General features: G+C 46.7%; 2 protein-coding genes across 3 annotated transcripts in view; one reads left to right on the top strand and one right to left on the bottom strand.

Annotated features, from left to right (window-relative positions):
• Positions 1 to 6,072, top strand: part of tnrc6c2 (trinucleotide repeat containing adaptor 6C2) — a 70,670-nt gene extending 64,598 nt beyond the window's left edge. For both annotated transcript variants that reach the window (XM_054751770.2, XM_070553670.1), the window contains 5 exons: positions 1 to 71; positions 1,953 to 2,171; positions 3,090 to 3,163; positions 3,250 to 3,389; positions 5,528 to 6,072. The exon at positions 1 to 71 is cut by the window's left edge and continues 79 nt beyond it. In XM_054751770.2, the coding sequence (XP_054607745.2) occupies positions 1 to 71; positions 1,953 to 2,171; positions 3,090 to 3,163; positions 3,250 to 3,389; positions 5,528 to 5,882 (859 nt within the window). In that variant the 3' untranslated portion in view covers positions 5,883 to 6,072. The remainder of the gene's footprint in view (positions 72 to 1,952; positions 2,172 to 3,089; positions 3,164 to 3,249; positions 3,390 to 5,527) is intronic.
• Positions 6,073 to 14,639: 8,567 nt separating this feature from the next.
• cd7al (cd7 antigen-like) lies at positions 14,640 to 24,715 on the bottom strand. Its single transcript, XM_015954437.3, has 5 exons — positions 24,533 to 24,715; positions 22,501 to 22,860; positions 18,414 to 18,770; positions 15,473 to 15,576; positions 14,640 to 15,062 (listed from the first exon to the last, which is right to left on the bottom strand). The coding sequence occupies exons 1-5, from the start codon at positions 24,591 to 24,593 to the stop codon at positions 14,850 to 14,852; spliced, it is 1,095 nt and encodes a 364-aa protein (XP_015809923.3). The 5' UTR covers positions 24,594 to 24,715; the 3' UTR covers positions 14,640 to 14,849.
• Between the last annotated feature and the right edge of the window lie 447 nt (positions 24,716 to 25,162).

A 25,162-nucleotide genomic window follows, 5' to 3' on the forward strand; every position in this document is an offset into this window, starting at 1 on the left:
CCCTAGTGGTCCCACCATTAACACAAACATCCATGACGTCAACCGGTACCTGCTGCGGGACAGGAACGGAGGTATGGGTCAGCCTGGTCTGCTACGCCACAGACGCCCCCGTGACGCGCCACTGCAGATGCAGCATCTTGTTTCTGTTGGTGCTGAATGATGACAGACACTTTAACGAGAAGGCTCAGGTTCTCTAACCCTCAGTTAGCTTCAGTTATAGCTGACCTCTCTGGTCCTTTCCCAAATGTGTGTGTTCCTTCAGACAACAGCAGCTTAGACGTAGGGCTGGGCGATATATCGATATTTTTAAAATATCGGTATAATTTTTAAACAAGATATAAGATGACTTTATATCTTTATATCAGTATAACTGGTCAAACTGCTATGCTAGCGATTAGCTGCTATGCTAGCGGCACGTTGCTCCATCTCTACGCGGTCATTTCGTGTATTCTCACAAGTTTGCTCAATCTGAGAGCCTCTGGGTAAATGTGCTACTCGACACTTTGCATTTGGCGTCCTGGTTTTTAATTATTTGGGGACGTTCAACGCCAACAGAGTTCTGTTTTCCATCCTGCTTCTGCGGAGCCGCAGAGATGAGCCAAACCCCTCCCTCCACTGCAGGAGCGGCGTTAGGCCCGGCTACTTGGGCTCAAGCCCCGGATGTTTAATGGAAAGCCCCAGATCTAATTCGCGGAAGTAACATGCAGTACCAAAGTCCAACAGAGAGGGAGCAGCTGGCAGTAGTTTGTATACAGCCTGCCTGAGCCTCCACCACTGAAGAAGAAGCCCTTCAGCAGCCGGCTTCTTCTGCACTCTCTGCCTGAAACGCATGAGTGAAGATGGACATAAGGACGTTTTTTAGACCAAAAGTACGGCGACAGAACCCCAGCTTTGATGAGACTGGTGTTGACTCAGGTTTGTGAGTCTTATTTGAAAATATTTGTTGTGCTGCTGGTTTGCCTAAAGTTAGCTTACTATCAGGTAAAGTTGTTGGAGAAAGAAAGGGAATATTTACTATCATCTCACACTAAACACTAACAGGAACAATACTCTGCCCTGAATATGCTTAATATGTAGCTTCAGATTAAACATTATGTGGTACAAAACATATATGATGTTAACTAGTGCGTGTCACGTGTGTGTGTGTGTGTGTGTGTGTGTGTGTTAAGCCCCAGATCTTCTTCAGTCCTAAATCCACCCCTGCTCCCCTGTGCAATGGGAAACATCTATGGATAGCCGGAGTGGCCAAATGACCTCAAACGTATTGTAAGGGTTTGAATAGTAAACTACAGGGTAAATGTTTTATTTTGAAGGCGAGTTCAACGGGTGAGAAATGTTCCCGTTCTGTTTTTTTCCGCTCTGGTTAGCTATGCTAGTAAATCTCTAGTTTGTAAGGCGTGGGTTACGGCGACAGTAGCCTGAAAATAATACTGATAGAAGAGCAACCAGAGACTCTGAGTCATTCCAGTATCATCGCTGATATGAGCCAATCCTGTTAGACTGCAGCCATGTTTGTCCTGATAACTAATCACTCCACGGTGCATGACCCATGTGACCTTCAGTAGATGCAATGACATCATCATGAATGTAGCTTAACATGATAGATTTATTTTTCTCTGGACAAGAAATAGACGATATGCCCCCCCCCCCCCCCCCCTAGATGAAATTAAAATAATTTTACATTACTTATAAATATATAATTAAAAAGTGCCTGTGCGTGCGTGCGTGCGTGCGTGTGTGTGTGTGTGTGTGCGCGCTGCTACTTTAGTTCTGCTTCAGACATCTAACTCTAGTTATGTCCATTCCAGGGGCTGCATCCTTCTAGGGCTGCACCCACGAGAACCAGTGAGACCGGGTCTTTACAAGGATGCTGCCCCTGTTTGGACACAGCTGAGCTTTAGTTTGACCTTTGACTTGACCTTCTCTTTCCTGCTGGTCCTTTCTCCCTAAAGGTAAAATGTCTGACATGAAGTCCACGTGGTCCCCGGGGCCCATCGCACAGAGTCAAGCGTCTCTGTCCCACGAGCTGTGGAAGGTCCCTCAGGGCCCACGCAGCACCACAGCCCCATCCCGGCCCCCGCCAGGCCTCACCAACACCAACAAATCATCATCCACTTGGGGGGGCAGCTCACTGGGCCTGAGCCAGGGCTGGAGCGGTTCCTACTCCTCTGGTGAGGATTCACTCGGACTCTACTGGCGTGGTCTGTGTCAGGGACAACAGGGCGGCCATGTTTGGGGGGGGGGGGGGGGGGGGGGTTACCAACAGCTTCATGTTTAGGGGGGATTCGTCCCCCTCAGCTCTCACGCTGATTAGTAGCCAGGGCCTGGTTCTGGTCCGGATTGTGGTTTCATCACAACACTAGGTCTTTTTCTCATGCTGCTGTGAAGGGGAGTCATATTCAAACGTGTTCATCAGCGATGTTTATGACTTCAGCCGGAAACAGCGACTGTGAAACTAACTCAGAGATTTAAACCCGTTCTGGAGTCGCTGCCATCTGTCGATGACAACACCGGGTTTCAGAGGCAGAAGCAGAGAAGGCCGGTTCTGGTTCTGTTCCACCCTGTTTACGGGAAAGTAACCAAACGCGAAAGCCGCCGAGCTTCACGTTTCGGCCACAGAACATCCTCCTGGAGACCAAGTCTATATGGCTGTGGGATTTTCACAGACGCAGCAGTGCTGAGCTGAACCCACACGTCTACAACAATCAGAGCGCCTCTCGCCTTCCCTCCGATGCTTTTCACTTCCGTCACTCACACGGGACTGAGGGTTGTAGGTGTGACGCTGAGCACAGGTGCAGCTCAACGCCGGGCCACACCCTGTTAAACGGACCGTGTGGGGTTTACCAGCTCTGTGAGAGCACCCCGACCTGGGTTTGACCTGAAACGTTAAACAAAGTGTCACAACAGCCTTTAGAATGATGCAAGGAAGCAGTTTTTCTGAGTTGACCTTAAAAAACACGAGTTTTAGCAGCATCAGCGTGCTGCTCTGTCCTCGGGGAGTTCCATTTTAAACCCAACTGAAGTTTTGTTCTCTCCTAATGAGACACTTGTTTATTAACTGACAGTTTGTGCGGCTGGTTCTGTTGCAGAGGGAACCACGTGGAGCACCGACAGCTCCAACAGAACCAGCAGCTGGCTGGTGCTGAGGAATCTCACCCCTCAGGTAAGTACCGGAGCAGCTAACTCTGCTCTGCTCGTGTTCCTAACAGCTGCCGTTTGTGTTAAATCCACGTCTCCGTGTTTTGTCAGATCGACGGCTCGACTCTGCGGACCCTGTGCATGCAGCACGGCCCCCTGATCACATTCCATCTCAACCTGACTCAGGGGAACGCCGTGGTGCGCTACAGCTCCAGGGACGAGGCTGCCAAGGCCCAGAAGTCCCTGCACATGTGAGCTGCAGCCAGGCCTTAGAAACAACAGACACGAGCAAATGAGGAAACTTTACTGGAGCCGTGTGCTTCCTAACTTCAGAGCTGAGGATTCTGCTTTTGTCTGCGGACAGTCACGTGTAGGAGCAGGGAAGTCACGCTGCAGTCAGCTGCACTTTCATATGAGCGTTCATCCTGCCAGCTTCTTTTTTTATAAAACCCCCAGCTGGTTGTCAGGGAAACATAATAGGCGTGGCCCGCATCTTATTAACAGCAACAGGAAATGTGGTTGGGTTGGTGGCAGGTTGTGAGCAGCACTCGTGGTTTTTACAGTGGCTGGTATTTCTGAGATGGGTCCAAATGTTCTCATTAGAAATGTTTAGGACGTTCTTCTAAAAGCTTCCTCTCTGCTTGGTTTTTGTTGGTCAGAGTGGGAAATGTGAGGCGACTTTGAGAAGGCCAAAGAATGAATTTGAGACTAAGTGAAAGCTGTTTTAAATTTGTTTTAAAAGGAGGCAAACGTTACCGGTGGCACTATCGAGATGTCGTTTATCTTAAAAACGAGTTATTTTCCTCTGCCTGAATTTATACCTGGAAATAAAACACTTTGTTTTAGTGGAACTTTGCCCTCACTAGGGACGGGTACCTTTGACATTTGAATCGATCCGGTACTAATTCCCGGTACCTACGAATCGATAGCGGTACTTAACGGTACCAATTTTCGATACTTTTGAGTGTTTATTATTTTAATTCTCTTTTATAATTAAATATATATTTTTCTCAATATATAAAAATATTTGATAAATATCACGATAAATAACATACAACTGTTTGTATTTTAACATCGTCCTTGTAGTTTTATAAGCTGATAATTAAACTGAAGCAAACATCTTTACTGTGAACTAAATTTACTGTGTATCTTCATTCCTTTTGCCGTCTTTTTTCATTAGATTTTTCCTACTGGGAAGTTAGAATTTCCGAGGAGAAAGCGAACGCACCATTAGCTGATAACAACGGTGGCATAGGAAGCTAACATATCAAGCTAACGTTATCTTAAACAGTTTATTTAGCTGCTGGAGCAGATTAAAACGATGATGCCTCACACTTAGATCGTTGTCGCTGGTTTCATCTTCACCCAATCACCCGTCGCATTTAGTAAAGTGAAGCCAAACTTTAGAGCGCGTTCATGTTCTTCTAGTCGTAAATTCGGAGTTCCGAGGAGAAAGCGAACGCATCATTAGCAAAACGGAAGCTAACATATCAAGCTAACGTTATCTTAAACATGTTATTTACCTACCGGAGCAGATTAAGATGAGGATGTCTCACTTAGATCGTTGTCGCTGGTTTCATCATCACCCAGTTACCCATCACATTTAGTGAAGTGGACCCAAGCTTTAGCGTGCGTTCTTTCTACCATGCTGCTCTGTTTACAACTCGCTCACAGCGACCGACGACGTAACACTCTTGCGCATGCGCAGCTGTCTTGGCAAGTTCTCGTTATGATGGACGGGTACCGAAACGAGGCACCGTTTGAAATGACGTGAATCGGTGCTCGGTCAGTACCTTAAAAAGTACCGAATTCGGTACCCATCCCTAGCCCCTCACCCTCTACGACAAAACGTGCCTACGGCAGCGTCTTAGGCCAGTCACAGTGTCGGCTACGTTAGCCGCGGGGTTAAGGCGTGGCAAAGAGGGAAAAGTTACTGCTGAGACCGGGATGTGAATCTGCTCACTAACCACTACACCACCGAGTCACTGCACTCGTCGCCTTAGCGGCATCTCCTCAGCTGGCCAGGGCAGGCGGGTTTCAGAACCCAGACCAGATTCAGGGGAGGAGCAGAGCCTGATGTTGGGAGGAGAAAGACGACGTTACGTACAACTTTTACGTTTTCAGGAATTTCAACGTAAAATTGCAGTGCAGCCAAAAGCGGGTTTAGGGGTATTTGTCATGAGGAAAGAACAAAAACACGCTAAAAAGCTTTAAAAGGCGGATTTTCCATGATCCAGCCCTTTCAAGACTGGAATGCAACAGCTGAAGAGATTTGTTTGTAATGGTCACGTTCCCCATGAAGAAAACGTGTCGTTATCAAAAAGATGATGAACAAAAAGGCTGGTTCACGTAACGTTTGACTCTGTGATTTTGTCTTTGTCCTGTGAAGGTGCGTGCTTGGGAACACCACCATCCTGGCAGAGTTCGCCGGGGAGGAGGACATCAACCGCTTCTTTGCACAAGGCCAGTCGCTGGGCGCCAACACCACAAGCTGGCACGCCAACCCGGGAACCAATCAGAACCGGATGGGTGGGGCAACCCAGTCCCACTCGGTCGGCCAGTGGAGCAGCGGTGGCGGCGGCGGCGGAGGGAAGACCAGCGGTAATGATCTGCTGTGGGGCGGGGTGCCCCAGTACTCCAGTCTGTGGGGACCGCCCACCGGAGAGGACGCACGTGTGATCGGGAGCCCCACCCCCATCAACACCCTGCTGCCTGGAGATCTGCTGAGTGGGGAGTCCATGTAGGACAACGCCACGGTACACTAACCCACCACCACCACCGCGGGGGCCAAACCTCAGGCGGAGGACCAGAGAAAATATTCCAAATAAAAAAACAAGGTTACAATGAGCAGAACCCAAGCCAATCATGTGGCGATAATCAGTATCGAGCCAGAACAGGAACTGTGAACGGTAATCCGGAATGCTGGCGGTCCGAACACAGACTGGACCCAGCTCTCCTGCTTTACGCCCATCCTCGTTACGTCTCTTTGTCTCCCTGTAGTATTGTTTTGGAAAGGCATCACACGAGGAAACGGAACCCTTTAGTTTACCGTTCGTGTTCCCGTTCGGCGTTTTCAAAAGAAGCAATCAAAGCTGCCGTCTGAGACTTCACCTTCAAACGAGCAAATACACGAGATCATCCCAAAACAACACTTAAAGCAACCATTCCCGGCAGGTCCGAGGCCAGCGACGTTCAGAGACCTTTACTGCTCTCGTTTGTTTGTCTCTCAGCACTAACGTTGGCCTTAAGTGCTCTCTGGCCCAGCTCCTTCCCAAGCCCTCCATGATTTCTCTTCATTTGATTCCGTTTGTGTTCTACCTGAAGAAATCGCTGAAATCTTGCACAGTTCACCTCTGAGCCCACCAGTGGTACCGGCTCCGTCACCGGGCAGGAAGGAGGCCTGGCCACACGACCGGCACTACCAATCATCTCAAACCGTCTCACGGGGGTTGACACGGCTGTTGACTTTTTACGTGTGAATTCCTGCGAGGTTTTGCTTTGTTTTGTTTTCCTAATTTATCCGACAAATGTGAGCCGAGGAGATTGGCGGCGGGCCTCGCTGCGAGCGTTTCCTCGTTTATCTGACGGAATCGAATCGCCGGATCCTTCTGGTCACCTTAAGCCTGGACGTCAGTCGCTTACTGGTGCTCTTTTGAATTTTTTTACTGGGTTACGACGTCGCCACGGTCAGCCGACCCTCGGAGGAGGAAAACGACTCCGTCTTACTTTGATGCGACGGTCACATTGTGCAATATATGCCATTGACTTTTCTTCCGTCCTCACTCCATCCTAACTGGTTTTTGTTGTTGTTGCTTATTTAAGCAAAAGACTTCTTAAAGAAAAACACAACCCCTCCCCTTTATTTCTTCTAAAACTCTGATTCCTCCCAGGCCTCCGGTTCCACTGCAACTGTTGGGAAAACTCTGCAAAGAGGAAGAAGCGGCTGTGCATGCAGCAAGCTGCACTCACTAAAGGGACTCTGGGTACAACGACGCACACTTCCTTCCTCTCTGCGTGCCACAGCCACACCCAGCAGGGACTGAAACCACGGTGAGAACGGACGGCTCTGAGCGCCTGGCACAAAACCAAATAAGAAGGGGTTCCTCCTCATGCAGTAGACCTACGAGTGTTCCTTGTGTTTGGTACGGAGAAGACTGGGACTTTTATACGTTTAATGGGTTTCATCTTAGCACTTATGAGGAGCCAGTGGCTTCAACTGCAATCCAGCGAGTCGAAAGACGAGAAGTCCTGCTGTCCGACGTACTGTATGTGTCGGGAGCGGGGCGAAGGGAACCGACTGAAATGTTCCGTCGGACTTTTGGGGGGAAAAAATTCCCGCAGTCATTTTTTTTCCCCCATCTTTGAACTTTATCAACGTGAATATCACTGTTATTCCAAAATCATTAGCCTCGATCTGTTGTGAGGCTTGCAACGTCAGCGGGCTCCGACACCCGGTCGGGCGGGAGCGATGGGGGAGGGGGGAGTGTCCACTGAGTGCCTCTTTGCTGTGGTCCTCCTGGTGTCCAGCGGCAGCCCCACAGTGCAGAACCTCCTCCTGGGCTCCACTTGATCTTCCCTCCTCCTGGCACTGGCCAATCACGTCTCTGACCACGGCGGGGAGGGGTGCTGTCCCCCCCCCCCCCCCCCCGGCTCTCAGTTCTCTTGACACAAAGATCACTTTAGCTGAAGGTTGTTCTAGTCGTATTTCTGGAGTTTTTGCCAGTGTACTTTGTATTCTCTGGAGCTCACGTACCTGTTTTATGTCCCCGTCTCCGTGCGGCGGTCCACCAGAGCCCGGCTGCCGAACGAGCCCCTCACTGTTCATATGCAGAAACACTTTGGTCATAGGTGCCTCTGTACGCTCATTCTGTGTATTGAATGCAAGACGAGGATCAATACTACAGACCGTTGTTGATTGTTTTGACTGCTCGTGTTTTTGTGTTCGACAGTATTCGGTAGTACTTCCAGGTAGGATCTCGAGACGTGTGAAGAAACAAAGAAGCTGTCTCAGATTTGGGGATGTGGGTGTTTGTCGCTGCGAGCTGCTCCACCCGCGCCCTCTCACCCTCTGCCTGGCTGCTACACTGTAACCCCCCCCTCCTCCGCCACACCCAGTGCCCCCCCTCCCCCCTTCTCCCTCCCCAGGCCCTCACGCACATTTCTATGCAAAAACAAAACAAAAATTAAAAGAAGAGAAGTTGGGGCCCTTTACAGCGCACTAAACCCAACTGTCCTCCCTGTTCTCCTGTCAGCACTCCAAACCGGCCACGCCAACCGTAAAGTCGAAGGTCGGCCATTTGCCGTCTCTCTGTGCTGAAGACGCCTGTGTCCAGCTCACACTCAGGGTGGGGGGGTTGATGGCGGCACGTACGGGATGCAGCTCTCATTTTGGACCCACAAATAACAGAGCTCATGCCTGAAAACCGAATCCTCATTGGAAGAAGCGGCTGGTAGTCTCCGGACTCTTCTGGGTGAGTGGAGGCGTGTTGTGCCAGTGAGAACGCTCGCTTCGCCTGTCGGGGGAGATTTTAGCAGAGGGTGCCGACGGTGGGGGGGATCAACCCAAGGAGCGGCAGCGTCACACCCCTCCGTGACTGAGACGTTGTGTGTTGTGTGTTTTTGTTTGATTTGGTGGGGAACGCCCCGAGCTAAGGAGAAAATCTTGGGGGTTCCGGTTTGCTACAGTGCACAGTCAATGATGGGTAATCCCGGGTACATATTTTTTTAAAACCAAAAATGAAATTGCATTTTAACGTCATTTTTATGAAGTTTGACAAAAAAAAATCTTGAAAAATGCTAAAAAATCTAAATGAAAGAAGAAGAAAAAAAGATGTATAAAATGTTAAAGCTCTGCACTTCAAGCTGAAACGCCTCCGGCCGCCAGCCTCTACGTCCACCGTCTGAAAGGGGTGGGAATGGTGGATGCTGTATTTATTTTGTTGTTTGGCGTCCTGCTCAAAGCGGGCTCGCCGGACGCTGCGTTTCCACAGGCCCGGAAGGCTTTGGGCCCTCTGTATCAGCCTCACTCTCTCATCCTGCAGCAGCAGCGGGGAGAGGCACATTTCAAGAGGTACAAAGTCTTAAAAATAAAAAAAAATAAACTAGGAAATGGGGAAAAGGCTACCTTTTAGGACTTGAAGTCCTGCAGCACACAAGCAAAAATCACTATTGCCTGTTTCTGTAACTGCCTTGATCCGAGCTCAGACAGACCCAATAGCCGAGGACCTCCCAGTATCCTGTACTAACTGGAGAAACCTGACAGCGACGGGGTCTCCCCATGCTGCACCAGCGCCGAGAGGCTCTCTCTCTACAGCTCTGTTCTAAATACCAGTAGATATGTATTCACAGCACACACACACACACGTGTGTGTGTGTACTTTATATACTGTGAGTGGTATCACCTCCAGACTTGTTTGATCGTAACCTCTTCACCTTTTGTGTTTTAACGTCTGGTACAGCCGAAAAAGAAGCAATTTGTGTTTTCCCCGCAAATAAGAGATGGACAGGAGCGAGTTTTGGGTTGGGGGGGTTGGGGTGTGAGCCGACGCTTGGCCGGTGGAGTTAGATATGCACGTTGTGGTTCTGAAGGCATCCCGCACAGGTGGGTGTTTGGATTCACCCGTTCTAACCCCAAACACCCAGTGTGATGCAGATTCGACTCGCATCACAGACATATCAAAACAGCGAAAACATTTATTTATCAAAATACTTGAATCTTGGAGCGCCAATAACATAATGTGAAGTCAGTAATGTGCTCTGTCCATCTGGCAGGAACACATATGGAGAATTTCAGATATGTATTGCATTAATTTACAAATCTAAAATATTAAAAACAAGAAAAAAATCCTCAGATGTTTGTATGAGTGTGTGCTGAAGAAACTGTGCAGGACGCGTGGCCTGCTGTCCGTTTTTGTTTCCAGCGTTGCACTGAGTGTCTTCTCCCCCTCACTCCGCTAATCCCAGTTCACGTTCGGAGGGGCGATGGTGACAATTCACGTGTACATGTTTACTCAAGGACTTTAAGTTAGTGGTTTTTATTCCCCCCCCCCTGGTCCGTCTGTACAAAGTTTATCTACCTTATAGTGGCTTTTATTGTGGAATAATCCAGGATGAGGATTATCATGGAGTATTGCACCGTTTTTGTTTCAACTAAATGAAAAATGTAGCAAAAAAAAACCATAATAAAGATTAAAGTAAAAAAAATATTAAAAACTACAAAAAGGATAAAAAAAACAATGAACTGTGGCTATAGCTAGCTGTAGAAGGATTAGTAATCCTGGCGTTAACGTGGGAGGGGGAGGGGGGTGTTAAAGGGACGGCGTGCGGAAGGCGAGTTTGTTACGAGACTCAGTTCAGAGGTGCCTATCTTGTTTCTGTCTTTGTTTTGCAAAAGCCTCCTGTCGTTTACAAGCATTTCATTCATCAGAAGCTCAAGCAAACAGGACTCTGGAACCGGAATGTTCTCTCACCACTTCCATCTTCCATGGGATTATGGACATGAAGATTTATGCTACTTTCAGAACTCTGGGATTGATCAGTGTTGTCATATTTACGATGTTCTCTGTGTGTGTGTGTGTGTGTGTGTGTGTGTGTGTGTGTGTGTGTGTGTGTGTGTGTGTGTGTGTGTGTGTCTTTGATGTTTCCTGTAAAACTGCGACGCAGTCCGCTCACTATCTTGCACACTCGTAAAAGACGTGGATTATGACTCAGGAAGGCCAGGGTTCCAGACCTCATCACTTCTAGTTTAGCGTGATATCCTAAAAATGAATAAACGATGACATCAAAGGAAGTGAAAACTATTCAGTTTCAAGCAATCACTGAAGTTTGTGGGTTGGCGGAATAGAGAAGACCCTTTTTTAATGAATTAGTAGGACGTTACAAGTTTACCAAATAAGAATCGATTTTGAGAAAAGCGGAGCGCTTTATGTGTTTAAATCGGAGTAGAAGTCGCTTTACGTCAAAAACAAGGATCAGTGGTTTGTTTTTAAGAGAAAAGGCTTTTTTTCTTTTTTTTACTCTTGAGTTCTGACTTGTTTAAGTTCAGGAGCGTTGTGCAAGAGTTTAATTTAACCCCCTCTCCTGCGTGCTCCTGCATGGCGGGGTTCCCGTGGCTAACGGGGGCTTTGGCGGGCGAGGAGGCAGGAAGCTGGTTTTTAAAGGATCGTGATCTATGCACAAGTGGGAGGGACGAGTTTGGGGATCGGGATCGATGTAGGGGTTTTTGTTCTTTTGTCTTTCGTCCCCCACCCTCATCTTCATCTTTCCATTGCGAGGCCATGCTGTGTAAACCTTAACCAATGAGCGCTTATCCTTCTGCTAAAGCACTGTGGGCTGTCTGAGAGCAGAGCCCACGACTTCAGGCTGGCTGTTTGTCTTTTCTAAAGGATGGAAGGAGGGTGGGGGGGGTCAGGGGGTGGGGTACATTGCCTTTGCCTTCCTCTTCACTTTGAAAAAAAAAAACAAGCATTAATGAAAAATGTCTGTAAATGAAATGCAAAGTTGTGGCTTTTAATGTTCTTTTATTTCTCCTCATAGAATGTGATTGTTCAAAAAACCTGCATTGGAAAAAATGTTTCCATGAGTTATGGAGCTTCTTTCTTCAGACTATATTAATAAACTACACATTTTCTTGTCTCTCGCTGGTCATTCATGGGTTTCTGGATTGCTGCGAATATTTCTGTGGGACTTTTTGGGGAAAGTGCAAAGAAAGGAGCCACATCGACGCCTGCAGCCCCCACCACACACACCACCCATGCTGCTCTTCTATCTTTGGTTTCCTCTCACAGCCTCGAGATTTGCCATTTCTCAGCTTTTTATTCTCTTGCAGCGAGACTCGATGACAAGGACGTAATTTTCACTTTAGAAGTGGGGGGGACACGGGGGGGTATCTTTACATTATGTTCTAATGGGAAACAGGCTTCAACACAAACAGTTGTTTTCCGCTTGGTCCTAGAGCTCAACCAGTGTCCGTTTAATATAGCGTAATATTGTTTTTGGATGGTAAAAAGTGCAGGGGTCAAAAATTGACTTTGGAAAAAGTGGGGGGACATGTCCCCCCCCCCCCCCCCCCCAAATTACGTCCATGCTCAATGGTGCCCCTAAGTGAGGGCCATTGCAAAAGCCAGTGTTGATGTTCTCTCTAACCATAAATTTAGACATAATTGTTAAACAAAATAAAAATAATACAATTAATGAGTAAAGTAATGATCAGAATAAAAAAAATACACGTTTCTGCTGCTCACCATTTTAAAAAAGTATCTCCGTAGTTTGTGGGAACCCAGCTACAGGTGAGTCCAACTAAAAAAATACATTCGAAATTACATTTTATATAACTGAAATGTATTTTTCTTTAATGTTTGTAAAATTTAAGCTCAATGTTTTGGATACAGTTTTTTTATAAAGACAAAGAAAGGAGCGATGCAAAACATCTCCACAGGCTCAACTCTCCCAGAGTTACCACAAGGACCAGTTTGGTGTGCCACCCCAAAAATGTCTTTGACCCTGTCTGGCCACCCTTATCAAAGATTTCTGGAGGCGCTCCTGGAGACTTCGACCCTTTAGTTTCTTAAGAAAATTAGTTTAAGACGATAAGAGTTATCAGTTTGTCTTCTACATCATTTTACAAGGTAAACGTTGCATTTTACTTCATTTAAACAGCCCGTGTTTCTCGGCTCCTGCAGGACGGGACCTGCTGAGAAGGGAACTCGCGCAGGTTATTTGGAGCCGGGGAACAACTAAAAGCTGCAGGATGCTGGTCCCAGAGGCCCAGCTTCAGACGACATCGGTTTTATTCATCTATATCTAAGAACAAAGAAACGCTGAGGTAGAGCTCTGCAGAAGCTGCTGCATCATCACGGTCTCTCTAGTGGCTTGTTTCTGATGTTTGGTGCTCTAGTTTATTATAAATTACTAAAGTTTCCAGATGGACCTAAAGCTTCTGTTTCAGCAGGTCTTGATGTCAAAATGACTGAAACTAAATTGCCAACGATGTTGTTGCAAATACTGCTTCCAAATCAGGAACCTGTAGATGACTCAAGCAGAAAGGAGGGCAGGACTTTTTCAGGAACACTCATCTAAACCACTGACACCAGCAGGGTCACTGAAACTAACAACACGTGATGTGACAACTGCAAGCAGCCACAAATACCCCGTGAGACGGGGTGTCGGGGGGAGGAGCTGCCCCTGAAATACCAGGAACCAGTGTGTGTGGTGTTTCTGTGTTTTCATGTTGGCTAGAATCAGATCTGTACATGAGCTGGACTCAGAAGTTACACCTCTTTACTTAGTATCACCGTTACACAATCATCTAATCAGTAGCACAGCAGCAGCTCGGTCTTTCTAGGTGTTTAGACATCAGAATGGAGAAGAATGTGAATTTAAGAGCATCAGAGCATGACTCTCTGGTCTGAGCATCTCCCAGCCTGTTCCTGACTTCAGTCTGAAAAGAGAAATTACCCAGTGAGCAGCAGCTGTGTGGATCAAAATCAGAGGAGATTGGTCTGGCTGGTTCCAGGTGATAGAGCAGAAGCTCGTATGAGCACTGGTTCACCTCTGGTTCTGGTGGCGCGGAGACGGTGTGCACTAAAAGCAACGCATGAAGGCCATGATGGAAGAAATGTTTCTAGTCAAGACTCTGTTTTAGGGGCTGTTTGTGCTTGTGTAAATAAGCAGCAGCAGGCAAGATGGGTGTGTTTGGAGGACTTGGTCAGAAGCCGAGCACAGGTGTTCTGAACCACCTGTAGACGGTTCAGGGAGGTTCTGCTCAGACACGTGAAAAGAGAGTTACAGTGGTCTAAGCGTGAGGAGATGAAGGTGTGGAGAACTGTCTCAAGTTCAGAGCGGGACAGAATGGGACTCAGCTTAGCAACGTTCCTGAGATGGAAGAAGGAAGAGCGAACAAGAGAACTGACATGAGAATCCAGGGTGAGAGCTGGGTCAAAGGTCACGCCAAGATTCCTGACGGAGCTGGCTCAAGTAGCTGGGGAGAGGGAAGTCTGAGCATCCCGGGCTTAGGCTGCTGCCCCCGTGACCCGACTCCGGATAAGCGGCTAAAAATGGATTGTTGGCTCTTCTAATTGAATATATCTTTTTTTTAATCATCGTCTTAAGTTTAAATACACAAATCAATCTCAAAATCACAAGTCAGTGAAAATCATTTATCTAAAGAATAAAAGACAAATCGAAACAAGATCACTCAAATTTAATATAATTTGCAGATGATAAATAAAGTTGCTCTGAACCATGGACGTAATTTTGGGGGGGACAGGGGGGACATGCCCCCCCCCCCCCACTTTTTCCAAAGTCAAGTTTTGACCCCTGCACTTTTTACCATCCAAAAACAATATTACGCAATATTACACTGACACTGGTTGAGCTCTAAGACCAAGTAGAAGACAACCGTTTGTGTTGAAGCCTGTTTCCCATTAGAGCATACTGTAAAGATACACCCCCCCCCCCCCCCCCCCACTTCTAAAGCGAAAATGACGTCCATGCTCTGAACTTCAGGAATCGTGTTAATGTTCAGTTTCAGCTTCAGTGTATTTCTAACCATCTCAGTGATCCAGTACTGGGATTTAAACCAACACAGGCCTGATGAAAGATAGAAAAATAGTTCTTAGGAAAATAGATGTTTATACAAATATTCAACTGGAAAATAAAAATATGCCACGATTTTCTAATCCACTTCATGAAATAGTAGCGATGTTAAACATTCATGTGTGACAGTTGGTGCGGAGGAGTCCTCCACGGGGGCTTTCGTAATGGTTTTCAGAGGTGGCCTTCCTCCGCTGGCCGTTGCTGTACTCAGCTGACTCCGCTTCCTCCAAACGCAGCGAGGCCAGTTTTCCACAGGGAGACTGCACCCCGACCATCTCCTCGTAGACCGGCGGCGGAGGCTGCATCTTTGCACCACTGCGAGCTTTTACCTGGTAGCCACCACGGCAAATCAGACGAGAGAGCAGAGTTAACACTCGCTCTCAGTGAGAAAATCAAAGTTTGTCATTTTGTTTCCTCCCCAGACAACGTCTTCTAACACGAGTCCTCCCTCTAAATAAAAATCTAAACTCCAGTATGGCTGCTGAGATAAAAGCATCGGTTATTATTGAGAGCATGAGGACTTTACAAAAAAGTAGAACAGCCATGGACCAAACTTTTCAGAAAACATGCCGAAAACTCGCAGCAGAACTTGTGAAACTGGTGGTTTTTGTGGTGAGCTGGAGAGGAACTCTGCAGCACGCTCTCAGCAAGCAGGTGCTGCTTTGCAGTAGCTGATTAGTTACTGCTCCCTCCTGTTCTAGAGCAGGGTCAAAGCCGCCACCTGAGGGGGGACACTCACTTTGGACATGAGGACAAATCCAAAGAGGAGCAGGAGGAGAGCGCCCACAGCAGCAGACAGAGCGTACAGGAGGGCGGAGGAGTTGGAGCAGCCACACTCCTCGCCTGCAGACACACAGGGAAGAAGATTTCCTGAGATTAAAAAAAAAACAAGATGTGAAAACAAAAGGAGTGAATGACAGCAATCGGTGAAAAGCAGAAACCGCTCACTTCCTTCCCTCTTTCAGGCTGCTAGAATAAATTGTTATTTTGAAGGAACAATGGCTTCATTAACAGGCGAGGATTTAAAAAATGACAAAAACGTGATCAGGAGATGGAAGGAGACTCAAGACCGTGTGCAGAACGGATGACCTTCAAAGCACTCTGGGTAGATTTTAGTAGCCTGAGCATCCAGACGTTCATGTTACCCACTGTGATGATGTCATACAGAAGATGTTCAATACATTAAGGAACTCTATTAGCCTTCAGAGTACTGGCAGTTCTTCTGTGGAGGACAGCTGTCCCACCCATTTCACGCTACTGAAGTAACTCCTCTAATGAGGACACTTCTGAGAGATCACATGTAGGTGGTGGGGCTTTGGGAACGTTTGCTTTTTTTTCAAAGGAAAATGGTGTCTGTTATTGCAAGCACAATTTAAGGGGAAAGTAAGTCAATTTATCTATAAGACACCTTTCACAAAGCAAAGCTCTGTATAACATAGATAACAATTTAGTTAAAGGTGCATTATGTAAGAATTACACCCTGTGGTCAAACTTGGTTACTGCAGCCTGTTTTCAAAACATGGGGCGCGGTGTCGGTACAGGATCTGCTCGGGTGCAAGATCGGCTCGGGTGCAAGATCGGCTCGGGGTCCTTCGACTGCCGATGACGTCAAAGTAGTTGATTGGCTGAACATGAACCTTACGGAAGTTACATAATCACGTTACGTTGTTATCACGTTACGTTGGTCTAGGCAAATCTTTCTGTTGGAAAGATGGACAACTTTTACAAAGAAATCCATCATTACCTCAATGAAAATACACTTTTAGCATAGAGCTGCATGTATATTAGGGCTGAACGATTAATTTCATGTGCAATTAAATTGCGATGTGACAAAAGGAGATTTTCTAATCGCAAAGGCTGCAATTTGGCAGCGAGTGGTTAGCGCAATGCTAATATACATGGAAAAACCCATAGGAATGCTAATGCTAATATCACTGATTACATTCTTACAAATTATGAATTAGAAACGTGCCAAATGATTACATTTGGAGTCTAATAGAAAATAAAAATACCAATCAAATAAGTACAGACAGGTATTTTAGTAAAGCCAGAAAACTTTTAACTCCAGAGTTTTGGCTAGCAGCTATGAGCGTAACTGAACTACGCATGGACAAGAAGTCAAAAACTCTAATCACAAAATACTTCAATAAACGGGACACACTTCTTTCCTGCAAATACAATTTCACAGGTGTTGCTAATACCTATGATACTTCAAGGGATGTGCTCAAAGAGGAGTTCAACATCATGAATAAAATATAGTGTTTTATTTTACAAATACCATTATAAACACAAACTTACGTCGTAAGAAACATTATTTTAATAACGAAACTGCTAAATTCTTTCCAACAGTATAAAGATGTGTAGTGTATTTTGTCCGAGTGGGTTTGCCGTACTTTGACGTCATCGGCAGTCGAAGGACCCCAAGCCAATCTTGCACCAGACCAGATCCTGTACCGACACCGGACGGCACCAGGTGGTAGTGTGGTGTCGCCCCAGCAACGGCTTAGCCCCTCTGATGTCCAATTATAAATGAGCAGAGCAGTGGCGTAGCCAGAAACTCACTTGTAGGCGGGCTTGAGAAAAAAATGGATGGGCCCAATAAATGTAATTGAAAGCACAATAATTTCTATTTCAATGTGTTTTCTTTATTTTCATGACCATGAGCATTTACAAAGGGGCCAACAAGTGCTTAACACCTCTGGGAACACCTTCTAGACTGCTGGAAAACCATCTCAGGTGACCGCCTCTCGAAGCTCATCAAGAGAAGCCAATAGTGTGCAAAGCAGCAATCAGAACAAAGCATTTTGAATAAAATAGAATATAAAACATGCTTTCAGTTATTTCACCTTTTTTAGTTAAGTACATAACTCCACATGTGTTCATTTATAGTTTTGATGCCTTCAGTGAGATATAAAAAACCTCAAATGGCTTCCTTAAAAAATTATATTTACATATAATTTTTTAAGGAAACCATCTGAGTGGGTTGGCCCTTGGTAAAAAGTGGTTGGGCGTGAAATCTGTTTCAATTAAATCTTTTTTTTGAAAATGGTTCAGAAATTAGACAGTTAAAATTATTACATATTGTACCTTTAAAAAGTGTGTGTGTGTGTGTGTGTGGGGGGGGGCATGAAATCAAGAGTTTTCAGTGCATTTTTATATTCATTGAGTTAATTAGTTGAAGTAAATGAATTGGCCTGCCAGCTGCTGTTGACTTTTAAGAGTTTTCAGTAAAAAAAAAAAAGTCTACAGTGACGTAGAAGTTTCACTCATTCTTCCGACTATCTGGTTTTTCTTTGGAAATGAATGATCTGCACCAAAGTTCCCCACAGGGCAGACACAGAGTAACTAAAACATTCTTTTTCAGAGTCAGAACTTTTATTACATCCTGAACAAATTGGTGATGATGTCACTGGTGAGGGAGACCTAATGAACTGTTTTGCAACACTCTGTTATTTGGTGTTATCGGCACACAACCACAAGCATTAGTAGATAAAAGGAGAAGCAACTGCTGAAGTGTGGCTTTTGTGTTGGTTTGTTCTGCTTGCAAACCAGCATTTCACCCTTACTGCAGCGGTTGACACCAAATAGACAGAGGAAACAGACTCGTGCTAATCAAGCCTTCGTTTCCTCAAAGTCTCACCAGACTTCTGGTGATCAGCCCCCTCCATAGTGTGACCCACCTTGCACAGAAACAAAGAACGTTCTTCTCTCCAGATGGGTGCTGCAGTCGGGCCTGCCATGCAGGAGCAGCTGGCAACTGTAGAGGGCGCTGTCCTCCACCTGGAGCTGCTGCAGGGTCACGTTGTAGGTGATGCCATGGGGGCTGGGAGCCGAGGACAGCTGGACCCTCTCAGCAGGAAAATGGTTGCTGCTGTGGTGCTGCTTGGAGTGGTACACCACCTCCACAGGCGTTCGGCCCTTTTGCCTCTTCAGACTCACCCCCTCCACGGCCAAGCCTTCCCCGTTCGGGGTGTGACAGGGAAGCACCGCTGAGCCCCCAACACAGGTTTGTACCAACTCCACGTCCACCGAGACATCTCCAGAGGGCAGAGAGAATAAGATCAATGTCATCATTTGGAGTGTCATTGGTTTGTTTTTAAGTCAGGCTACACTGCCTGGCCCAAAAAATGTCATCACTTGGACGTAATTGAGCAAACAGGTGAAAGCCTCCTATTGGATAATTACTGCCATGACGATTATCTTTAAGATCAACATTTAACCCCAAAGAGAGTAGCTTCTAATTTCTCAAATAACCACGTCAAAAACCCACCCAGTGGTCACGGACTGTTTCAGAGCAGGGTCAGAACATCGGCATCAAGCAGAGAAAGCATTTCAGAAACCCGCAGAAACTACTGGAATAGGGTTAAGAAATGTCCAAGGCATTATTAAAAGGTGGGGGAAAAAGTGGGAGACCATCATCAGATGGAAAGGGTGGTCAGAAAGGGTCGGCAGGAAGAACGAGGTCAGCTGAATGACCAGATTTTTCCAGCAATGGGTGTTTTCTTCCCTGGTGTGCATGTTCCAGGATTCATCCGGCTCAGATAGTGAAAGTGTGGCTCAGAGAGCATGAGACGTCACTTTCACACATGGATCAACCACCGAGGAGTCCGGACTTTAACCCCACTCAGGATCTTGGTGGGACTATCCCATCTTCAGTGAACATTAAAGAGATGTTGCAGGAGCTTTAAAAACGACGCCAAGGGCAACGTGTGCCAATTTCAGAGCTAAAGGCAAATCCATGAAATATTACAGTGTGTGTGACCATTTTTTGTGACCAGGCCGTTCATAAAAAAGATGTATTCTGCAAAATACCACAAAATCAACAGATCACTAAAATACTAGGCACAAACTGCAGGATATTATGATGGTTGCGTCTTCAAAAAGCTGGAACCTCCCACAGACTTTGTTCTGCAGACTTTTGCATCAATTTCACGTCACAGTAATTTAAATGAAATTCACTTCACCAGCAGCAGCAACATTTCTGCAGGAGTCAGTTCAAGCATGCAGCTAAAATGGCTTTTGAATGTGAAACTAATGGACGTGAAAAACTATGAAACATCACGTGTGCAAAAGAATTTGGGGGACTAGAGCTGATCTGAGACCGCATTTAACTCTGGAAACGAGTCCACTAGTTTGTCACCGTGGTTTAAGTGAACCCACCCTTATATGTTCCTGCTTTAATCTTTCAGATTCCATATGATAGCTTTATAAGATGTTATTAACAATTATTGCTGTGAAAGTTGAATTAAAAATGTATCTTTTACCCATTTGTCCATTAAACTTTGGTTTTAGCATCTTCAGAACGAACCTATCTATAGTGGGAACGGTGTGCTGCTGACCTCTGCTCAGGACGTTGTGGATCGGTGGGCAGAATACTTGGAAGACCTCCTCAATCCCACCGACATGTCTTCCAGTGAGGAAGCAGAGTCTGGGGACTTTGGGTTGGCCTCTCAAATCTCTGGTGCTGAGGTCACTGAGGTGGTTAAAAAGCTCCTCTGTGGCAACGCTCCGGGGGTGGATGAGATCCGCCCGGAGTTCCTTAAGGCTCTGGATGTCGTGGGGCTGTGTTGGCTGATGCAGCTCTGCAATATCGCGTGGACATCGGGGGCGGTCCCACTGGACTGGCAGACCAGGGTGGTGGTCCCCTTATTTAAAAAGGGGGACCGCAGGGTGTGTTCCAACTACAGGGGGATCACACTCCTGAGCCTTCCTGGTAAGGTCTATTCAGGGGTTCTGGAGAGGAGGATCCGTCGGATTGTTGAACCTCAGATTCAGGAGGAGCAATATGGTTTTGGTCCTGGCCGTGGAACACTGGACCAGCTCTATACCCTTACGGGGATCCTGGAGGGTACGTGGGAGTTCGCCCAATCAGTCTACATGTGTTTTGTGGATTTGGAGAAGACGTTTGACCGCGTCCCTCAGGGAGCCCTGTTGGGGGGTACTCCGGGAGTATGGGGTACCAGGCCCTCTGATACGGGCTGTTAGGTCCCTGTATGACCGGTGTCAGAGCTTAGTCCACATTGCCGGCAGTAAGTCGGGCTCCTTCTCAGTGAGAGTTGGACTCCGCCAAGGCTGCCCTTTGTCACCGATTCTGTTCATAACCTTCATGGACAGGATTTCTAGGCACAGCCAAGATGTGGAGGGCATCCGTTTTGGTGGCCTGAGGATCAGGTCTCTGCTTTTTGCAGATGATGTGGTCCTGTTGGCTTCATCAGAACGTGATCTTCAGCTTTCGCTGGAGCGGTTTGCAGCCGAGTGTGAAGCGGCTGGGATGAGAATCAGCTCCTAGAAATCCAAGCCTGTGGTTTTGAGTTGGAAAAGGGTAGAATCCTTCTCTGGGTCAGGGATGAGGTCCTGCCCCAAGTGGAGGAGTTTAAGTATCTCGGGGTCTTGTTCACGAGTGAGGGAAAACTGGAGGGTGAGATCGATAGGCGGATTGGTGCTACATTTGCAGTGATGCGGGCGTTGTACCGGTCTGTCGTGGTGAAGAGAGAGCTGAGTCAGAAAGCGAAGCTCTCGATTTACCGGTCGATCTACGTTCCTACCCTCACCTATGGTCATGAGCTTTGGGTAGTGACCGAAAGAACGAGATCGCGGATACAAGCGGGCGAAATGAGTTTTCTCCGAAGAGTGGCTGGGCTCTCCCTTAGAGATAGGGTGAGAAGCTCGGTCATCTGGAAGGGGCTTGGCATAGACCCGCTGCTCCTCCACATCGAGAGGAGCAAGTTGAGGTGGCTCGGGTATCTGGTCAGGAGGCCTCCTGGATGCCTCCTTGGTGAGGTTTTCCGGGCACGTCCAACCAGGAGGAGACCAAAAGGTAGACCCAGGACACGGTGGAGGGACTATGTCTCTCACCTGGCCAGGGAACGCCTTGGGATTCCCCCGGAGGAGCTGGCCCAAGTGGCTGGGGAGAGGGAAGTCTGGGCCTCTGGACTTAGGCTGCTGCCCCTGCGACCCGACTCCGGATAAACGGATGAAAATGGATGGATGGAGAATGAACCTTTGGCCCGACATGAATCATCTAGTAACTAGGTTATGCAAAGAGCTGGTGCAGCCCTTAATATTGACACATGTGGCTACAAAGAGCAACATCAGCGACGAATGAGGAAACCAAATACAAGTTCACACCGCCTCCGCACCACCACCACACCTCCGTCGCACCGGCTCAAATAAAGATGAAATGCTAATTTTTTTTATTTGAAAGAACAAAGTTTTTTTGTAGAGAATCAACAGAGAAATGGTTCCATGTAGGAGAATTTAGATGAAATGGCGTTCAGCTCCTGCTGCTGTTCTTATGTGTGGCTTTATAAAAACAAATTCACATTCTAAGCCTCGTCATGCCCTTGTGCTGTTGTTTTAGTTGTAATCTGTACGTTTTCGCGTTTTATGACTTTATTGTTGATCCTTTGTGAATCATTTCCTGTAAGAATAAAGGTCAGAAACAAAACACATCAAATTTCCCTGAATTTGTTGGTTTCCTTCTTTTCTTGTTACCTGATGATAATTTCAGTTCATTCTCGCAACAAGAACCAGATCTTTGATTGGTGATGCCTTCTTTATTCACCCAGGGATCAAGAATGGTGGTTAAATGTGAGGTTTTGTGTTTGTGGTTCAATCTGGTATAACCTGCAAACCACAAACTGGCTAATCTGGATTATAATCCTCAGAACTGTTACAGCTATAAAGTCCACACAAACAGAACTGTCTCTAATTCTCTCTTAGCTACAACAGGGATTATATCTGTGGGGTGAACAAAATGATACTCACCATCAGATGAAACATAGAGAAAGAATTCAGTCCTTCCTGGGATCTTCTCATCCTCCTTTCCATTTCTCTCCACCATAAACTCGCAGGAGTACCGGTCGGTGTCTGCAGCTTTCAGCTGGGAGAAGCTCACGTTAACGGCATGACTGCTCGGGTCTCCGCTGATGCTCAGGCGGCCTTTGTCTGCTGCATCTTTCACGTCCGGAGGATCGTTCTGGTACCAGAAGAACACTATGCGGGGCTGAAGCCAGGTGCGTTTCAGATAGAAACCGTAGGGCAGCGGGCTCCCGGGCTCAATGTGGCAGGAAAACTCCACAGACTCGCCCTGCTGCCGCTCCAGATGCAAAAAGCTGCCGCTAACACCTGGGGGAGACAAAATTTGGTGCAAGCTAGCAGATAACAAGTAACATATTTAAGCATAACACTTGCTAATCGTCTGGGTCTGCACGGTTTGGGTAATTGTTTCTATTGAAATTGAGAAACGGCTCTGGCGAGGGCTCGTCATAGCGGGGGTGACTCGAAACAGAACTAGCGTAAGGTGATCTGTATGACACAAAAACACCACACTGCAACGGCGGACATGGTCTGCTCAGTCGATGGCTTTTTGTCAGACTCTTGGAAGAGACCTGGAAAAGGCCGCGAGCAGCGGTGCGGAAAGCAGGAGCAACGATAGGCTCCACCCCCTGACAAGCCAGTGACCAACGGTCTCAGACTTCAGTTTTCTGGCCCGGCATGGAACCACATCATAGCAGGCACTGAAAACGGAGGCAGCAACCACAATCCCATGGTCGTTGACACGAGCCAAGCTGCACTGAGTTAGGCCCAATGGTGTCGGTTTAGCCAGAGACACCGGAGACACCGGAGACACCGGAGACACCGGAGACACCGGAGACATGTCTCCACCAGAATTTATAATTAACTACTTTTAAAAACCGGATGAAGTCATCTTTACCGGTGTAGAGCTAAACCAGTCATTTCCTTCCATACATCAGGAATCTGAAGTGGCTGTTATTTGAATCTTTACATTCTAATACCCTAAAGACTGCACCCAACTTTTAGTTAACACATTTCTGTTTTATTTAATTAATAACACTTTAACCGAATACAACTAAAACTACAATAAATGTATTTATTTTAATTTCCAACATGACAGAAAGAAGCAATCCTAAACAGCTTTAGCTAGCCTACTTTAGTCTTCCTGATCAAATCGGGTCATTTCTGGTTAGTTTTACTTGCTAACTCAGTCCGATCGGAGAACCCTGAGAAAACCCAAACATGCACGCATGGACGTAATTTTCACTTTAGATGTGGGGGGGGGGGGGGGGGGGGACACAGGGATGGGGTATCTTTACAGTATGTTCTAATGGGAAACAGGCTTCAACACAAACGTTTCTACTTGGTCCTAGAGCTCAACCAGTGTCAATTTAATATAAAGTAATATTGCTTTTGGATGGTAAAAAGTGCAGGGGTCAAAACTTGACTTTGGAAAAAGTGGGGGAACATGTGCCCCCTGTCCCCCCCCCCAAAATTACGTCCATGCATGCACGGACTGACCGACATTGCAACACATGTCCACTCCCCGTCTGAACCAGCTGGGGATCGAACCGGCAACCCTCGCTCCACCGCCCTGAAGGCAGTGACTCTGCTGGGCTATCACTAATTATGGTTTTTAATTAAACTAGCAGATTGTGTGTGTGTGTGTGTGTGTGTGTGTGTGTGTGTGTGTGTGTGTGTGTGTGTGTGTGTGTGTGTGTGTGTGTGTGTTACTACAGAACAGAAGTAAATGTACAGACATTTAAATAAAGATGAAATAGAACATATTTTAGGCAGCGCCGGGGAGAAATCTGGTTTTTACTTTTAGACAAAAATATGATTTCAGTTTAACTTGTGGCCAAAAACGGACGAAAGAAAATCCAAACTACCGCTGAGCCTTGCTGCTCACTCCTACGGCTCACCCCACATAACCTCATGCACCTTTAGGCACAACGCACTGAAACAAGGAGCCGACCACCAACCAGAACAGAACCCAACTTACCAAACCCAATCTGTGTGATGACCACAGTCCACAGGTACGCCAGGTACCGGATCCTCTTCATTTTTATCACCAATACCAAACACTAAAACGGATCCTGAGAGAAGTAGGCGATGTCTACCATGACAGCAGAGATGGAGACACTCGAGACTAAAACGTCAGAAGCTTGGAGAGCTGCAAGTGAAACCAGGAGGAACCCCACAAAGCTCCACCTTCAAACCTCAAGACCTCTGCAAGAGGAAGCATGTAGTCAGCAGGCGTACGTTTGTTAGATTAGCAGCTCCGTTAAGGCATTAACAACAAAAACAGATTAGGATTGAAGGATCATTGTTCTCACAGAGGTTCATGAACATCCTGCGTATGTCGGTGATCTTTTTTTATGTGTGTGTGGTCAGTCACAGCCAGACGTTACACTTGAGTTTGACTGGATTAAAAACAGAAACTGAACAATTTGAGTGTTGCTTGTGAGAACTCAGCTGTGACCAGGATGTGTTCAGATGTGCTCTGCAGTGATAATTCACACAGCTCACCAGTCTGCTGAGTCTCTGGACATCTGAGCTGACATAGAATAAAAATGTGCTTTTTTTATTTGGAGGCACCGACCCACAGGCCTATCTGCTCTTCGGTGTGTCC

The sequence above is a fragment of the Nothobranchius furzeri genome, chromosome 7 (assembly GCF_043380555.1).
Source record: "Nothobranchius furzeri strain GRZ-AD chromosome 7, NfurGRZ-RIMD1, whole genome shotgun sequence".
NCBI lineage: Eukaryota > Metazoa > Chordata > Actinopteri > Cyprinodontiformes > Nothobranchiidae > Nothobranchius > Nothobranchius furzeri.

Excerpts from the sequence above, each read along its gene's own strand:
- cd7al (XM_015954437.3), bottom strand. The coding sequence starts at position 24,593 with ATGAAGAGGATCCGGTACCTGGCGTACCTGTGGACTGTGGTCATCACA. Across the intron at positions 18,771-22,500 it reads TCTCTATGTTTCATCTGATG|ATGTCTCGGTGGACGTGGAG; the intron begins GTGAGTATCATT and ends TGCCCTCTGGAG. Across the intron at positions 15,577-18,413 it reads GTTCTTTGTTTCTGTGCAAG|GCGAGGAGTGTGGCTGCTCC; the intron begins GTGGGTCACACT and ends GTGTGTCTGCAG.